This window comes from Arachis stenosperma, chromosome 7 (assembly GCF_014773155.1).
Source record: "Arachis stenosperma cultivar V10309 chromosome 7, arast.V10309.gnm1.PFL2, whole genome shotgun sequence".
NCBI classification, from domain to species: Eukaryota; Viridiplantae; Streptophyta; class Magnoliopsida; order Fabales; family Fabaceae; genus Arachis; species Arachis stenosperma.
In genome coordinates, this window is record NC_080383.1 from 65,259,384 (window position 1) to 65,265,218 (window position 5,835).

The following is a 5,835-nucleotide window of genomic DNA, read 5'->3' on the forward strand; positions in this document are numbered from 1 at the left end:
TGAATATTTTTTTGTAGTGGCAGCTTTTTATTTTTCTGCATGCACATACATAATACCGAATTGAAACATTTATACGTACAATAATAGTATATTATTATGTGATACTTCAATAAAAATTTTATAATTATTTTTATGTAAATTTTTTTTTTATTTTTGGATAATGAATTATAGAATTAAATTTTAAAATTTTATAAAAATAAAATTTTTATTTAAAATATAACCAAATAAATAAATCACACCTTTGTACAAAATGTCTTCACAAAAAATATTTTTAACCTCTCATTTGAGTAGCTCCCTGTTATCATTGTTACGCACAGGAATTATAGCGAGATATCGTCACGTACATCACATGACATTAATATATATGAAGCAAACTATTAATTTACAAGGATGAAGCATACGTTATATTGCTGACCCAATAGTTTAATTAATAAAGAGAGGTGGTTCTAATTAACTGATACATACAAGAAGAAAGTAGAAAGAAAAGGAAGAAATATAATTAAGTGAGAAGCTGAACAGGGTAGCTATGAATGCAATCTTCCCATGGATTCTTGGGAGAAGGCTTAACATTTTTCAAAGCAACCCAAACAGCACTGTTACACTTGAACCCACTCCCGAAAGCTATCTGCCACACTCTGTGTCCCTTCCTCACTCTCCCCTTCGCCTCCGTGTACGCCAACTCGTACCATATCGAACTCGATGATGTGTTCCCGAACCTATGCAGCGTCATTCTAGAAGCTTCCACGTGCTCCGCCCTCAGCTGCAGATTCTTCTCCAGCTCGTCGATCACCGCCCTCCCCCCCGCATGGATACAGAAATGGCTGAAAGCCAGCTTGAAATCCGGGATGTAAGGCTTCACCTTCGTATTCAACATCTTCTTCGCAACCAGCGTAACGAAAAACAGAAGCTGCTCACTAATGGGAAGCACCAATGGACCCAGCGTGGTTATGTTAGTCTTGAGAGCCTCACCAGCAATGATCATCAGATCTTTGGAAAGCGTAACCCCTGTTTTGCCTTCATCGTCCTCTTCCTGAAACACGCATTTGTAGGCCTTGTCATCTGAACCTTTGTGCGTTCTCACTACATGAAGAAGCTTGTACTTTGAACGCCGCCTATCGGAGCTTTTGTTGGAGAGAAGCACCGCAGAAGCGCCCATCCGGAACAAGCAATTAGGGATGAGCATTGATTTCTTGTTCCCCAAGTACCAATTCTGCGTGATGTTCTCTGTGCTCACCACCACGGCGTAGGTGTTTCTATGAACTTGAAGCAAGTCTTTGGCGATATCGATGGCTATCACTCCTGCACTGCAACCCATCCCGGAAATATTGTAGGTCCTTGTGTTCTCCCTGAGCTTGTACTTGTTGACGATCATGGCGGAAAGAGAAGGTGTAGGGTTGAACAAGCTGCAATTCACGATGAGGATTCCAATTTGTTTCGGCTTGATGCCGGTGTTGGCAAAGAGATTGTCGAGCGCGCCAAACATGACCTGTTGGGCTTCTTGTCTTGCGGCGGCCATGGAGGGGTTTGGAGGGATGGCATGCATAGCTTCGGGGAAGTAGGTTTCTTCCCCAAGACCAGAGCGCTGCAAGATTTTGCGCTGGAATTCAAGCGCACAGTCGTCAAATTCCCCCGTGAGTCTGGAATGTTCCATGAAGCAGTTGTAGTCGACGCGGAGGTAGTCCGGTGGGCGGAAGCAGGACGAATCGAGGAGGTAGATGGACCTGGGGCGGGTGATGATGTAGAGAGTGGCGCCGATGATGAGGACGGCGAGGACGATGATGAGATTGTGGTGGAGGAGGGAGATCGTGAAATCTGCGTCGTCACTCATCATGATGCAATCAATTAAGTTAATATAAAGATGGAATATTAATGGTGGAAGACAATAATATATATATGGGAGCAAAGATGCAAGGAAGTTAAAAGTGGTTGGGTGGCTGCAACTGCAACAACTACCCAATATATATAGTTTGGGACGGTACATGTATATATATGGCCAATTGGCCAGAGAGAAGTAGGAAGGGAGGTTGAAGCAGCAATGCAAATCAAGCGGAGGCTGCCACGGCTTCACATTTAGTAAAATCAGTAATATTTAATGCTTAGAAGTTAGATCGATATAACAATTAGTTTAGTAACTGTCACCAAAAAAAAAAAATTAGTTTAGTAACTATTTTTAGATGCTTTATTGTTAGTCCACAATTATTATTATTATTATTATTATTATTATTATTATTATTATTTAATTTCGTTCTCAACGAGGAAAATGATACCTTCATTAGAAAGATAATTTTGATTAACATGTGTCTTAATAAAAATATATAATTAAATTATTAATAAAATACATATAAAATTCATATTTATTTTATATTTATCAAAATAATTTTTTTAAAAGAATCATTAATAATAACTTTATCATATATCTTCAAAAGACATATTCATTAAACTCTTTTTCTTATTATTATACTATATTTTAAGAAATCTATAATTTAATTTGTTTATTAGTATATATAGGACACTGAGTTAAAATATTAAGATGTGAAATTATATTTAATATATAAAATATAGACGTAGACATTAAATTTTAAAATATTAAATTAATATATTTTATATTTTATTATAAAAAACACAAATTTTAATAAAAATATAACTTAGTTTTTATTTTTATTAATTTTTATAATATTATTTTTATTATTATATTTTTTTAAATTTTATATGAATAAAAAATATAAATAATTTACATTTTTTATATTTTATTTTATAATATATTTAATTATAAAATATAAAATACTCATTTTTATATATTTATTCTGTATTTTCGGTATCATATTCTTAAAACCAAACGCGGCAACGAGTCTATGACATTCCCCCAACAAATCCATAATAATTATTGCAGCCAGGTTCTTGGATTTATTATTGTAGTGGACAGATAACATGGGTTACACTTTGGAGTTTGGAGAAGATATATTTATAGATCTAACGAGTGATCTATTTATCTATCGCATCCTTTTGAAATCTGGTTCTGCTCCGTTAACGTGTCTTCTTGCTTTTCCTACAATTTTCAGGCCCTTTGTTAAATTATCTATAAAAAATTTTTTCTCCCTATCACACACATTATGGGGTCATTTATCTCGAGGCCAACCATGTGAAAAACTATAATGCCAATTTTATAGTATTTTTTGTTTGGTGTCTAATTTTTGTCTAAATTATTTTTTATAATAATTTTAAAATATTTAAAGTTTTTTAATTTTTATATTTTTAAATTTAAAATTAATTATTTTATCTATTTTAATAATTAAGCAATACTTTTTAGGTATCATAGCAAACACCAAATTATAATTTGGATAATAAATGCGTTGGTCTTTCTATTAAATTTTTTAATGTTATCCAGATGTTCCTTATGATTTCTTTTATTAATTAGATTTTATTAGAGGAGATTGATTAACATCGTTAGTGTATTTCGAAAGAAGGAGTATTTGAGAGTTAGTAGGTGTGTGTTTTTGAAAGAAAAATCAATATTGAAAGAGAGTCTTTTGGCAGAAAAAATTGAGCAAAAATTGGTCATGAGCAGTCAACAAGTGAATCGAAGGTTTTAAGATTTTGATGGTTGTTTTTTAATGTTATTTCTGTCCAGCAAAAGAAGCGGGAAGCGGGCACGATTACTTATGAATTACTAAACGTGGGAGTTACACTTTAATCTGACAGGTCAAAGATTTTTATAAATAGGAGAATGCTCGAAAATATAAGGGTTGGAACTTCGTTTTAGAAATTACTCACGCAAACTCACATTCCAACGATTTATTGAGTCTGTTTTGAGTCAATTTTATGTAGAATTTCTTCTACTTATTTTTACTTTTTATTTACATTTTATACAAACTTTACTTACAAATTTATCTTTCAAGCACTATTTAATTTTTTTGTTTAATTTTATATTTCAGTATTTTATTTTCAATTTCAAAAATCATTTGATCTAATCGAAGGCATTTTACTGTTTTATTTAAATTTAATACAATTAATTTCAAATTCGATCAATTTATTTTTAAAATCTTTTATTTATGTCTTCAGATTTTCTTAAGTTTCTATTTGTTTGAAAGGTCTTTGATGCATTTTGAAAAGAGAAAGTCTAGGGGGCCATCAGATTTTTGTGGTTTTTAGCCATCAATTAGCCATTAATGATGTTTTTAATGGTGTGAGATTACATCTAACGGTGTAGAATCATTCAATTTTCTTTTGATGGTTAAGTACTGGCCAGAATTTAACAAAAGTGATGGCCCCCTAGCATTCCTCTTCTGAAAAAATTGGTACTCGCAAAGAAGAGTAGGTTTCGCTCTTGGACCATTAGATATCAAACTACTCTCGATTTGCTAAAAATTGACAAAACAAAATGGCACCTTCAATTAGATAAATTGTATAGAAAAGTATCAATAAAGAAAGAAAAAAAATTAACTTTAAAACTCTGTAAAATTGATCAAATTTTAGAAAAAAAAATTTCTCTATTCAACTTTAAAAAAATATCATGAATAATGATCATGATATTTTTGAATCATCAAATATGGCTAACTCTCTTACTACAATGATCTGAGAAGAAATAAGAAAGAGTTATCATGATTTGGAAAATATGTTGTTACAAAAATTGGATGAGATAGTGAAAATAAGTATGGCTAAAAATATTCAACAAAATGTCGAGAATCCAATAGTTCGACAAATCATGATATTTTCGAATCATCAAATATGGCTAATTCTCTTACCACAATGATCCGAGAAGAAATAAGAAAGAGTTACCATGATTTAGAAAATATGTTGTTACAAAAATTGAATTAGGTGGTGAAAATAAGCATGGTTAAAAATATTTAATAAAATATCAAGACAAATAGCCACTTTGCCTCAAGATCTTAAAAATAGTGCATGGAGGCAACACGGTGTGGAAGAAGTTGTTATTCAAATATTGAAGAGGAGTGGTTTTTATATTGAATCTACCAAACAACTTCGTTTTGTTTCATCATTTCCTAATTTTGTTTAAGAAGCACAATTGCCTCAAGCATGGAAAGCTCCCAAGGCACTTTCTATATTTTCTGGAGAAGGCGATGAATCCAGAGTAAAATATGTAGCAAGGTATACTGAAGGGAGCACAAGCCTAGCATTTTAACGCCAGCCAAGAGGCCCTGACTAGGCGTTTAAACGCCCAAAAGGGAGCATAAGCCTGGCGTTTAACGCCCCACAGGGAGGACTACTCTGGCGTTAAACGCCAGAATGCTAGCATTTTGGGTGTTTAAACGCCAGTATGGCAGCATGGAAGTAACTTCAAATTTTCAATCTTATCTTGATTCAACTCATCTTCATTCAATTTAATTTCAAAAATTCTTTAATTTTTAAATCAAATCTTATTCAAATACCTCAATTTCAATTTAATTTCGAAATTAAAACATTTTTTTTCAAATTTTTTTAAATCCTTTTCAAAAATAAATAACTTTTACAACTTATTTTCAAAATCTTTCAAAATCTCTTTTTTATCATGTTCATATCTTTTTCATATCCTTTTCATATCTTGCCTTTAATGCCTTTTCTATCCTCTTAAAATTTTTTCTTATCTTTTAAATTTAACAACTTATCTTTTTATTTTATCTTTTTCAAAAATCTTTATCTTTTATCCATGATTATTTTCGAAAATCCCTCCCTATATATATGCATGACCGTGCCCCTCTCCCTCACTCATCACCTCTCATTTTGCTTCTCCCCCCCCCCCCTCTTTCTTCCTTATATTCTTTTTTTACTTATTTCCTTCTTACTTTTTGCTCGAAGACGAGCAAATTCTTAAATTTGGTGTAGCAGGAGCCTTGTTCT

At 32.3% G+C, this 5,835-nt stretch overlaps 1 protein-coding gene across 1 annotated transcript; it reads right to left on the reverse strand.

Moving 5' to 3' along the window:
- Window positions 1–331: 331 nt before the first annotated feature.
- LOC130941666 (3-ketoacyl-CoA synthase 4-like) lies at window positions 332–1,828 on the reverse strand. Its single transcript, XM_057870226.1, has one exon. It carries the CDS (start codon window positions 1,826–1,828, stop codon window positions 500–502), a length of 1,329 nt encoding a protein of 442 aa, XP_057726209.1. The 3' UTR covers window positions 332–499.
- Between the last annotated feature and the right edge of the window lie 4,007 nt (window positions 1,829–5,835).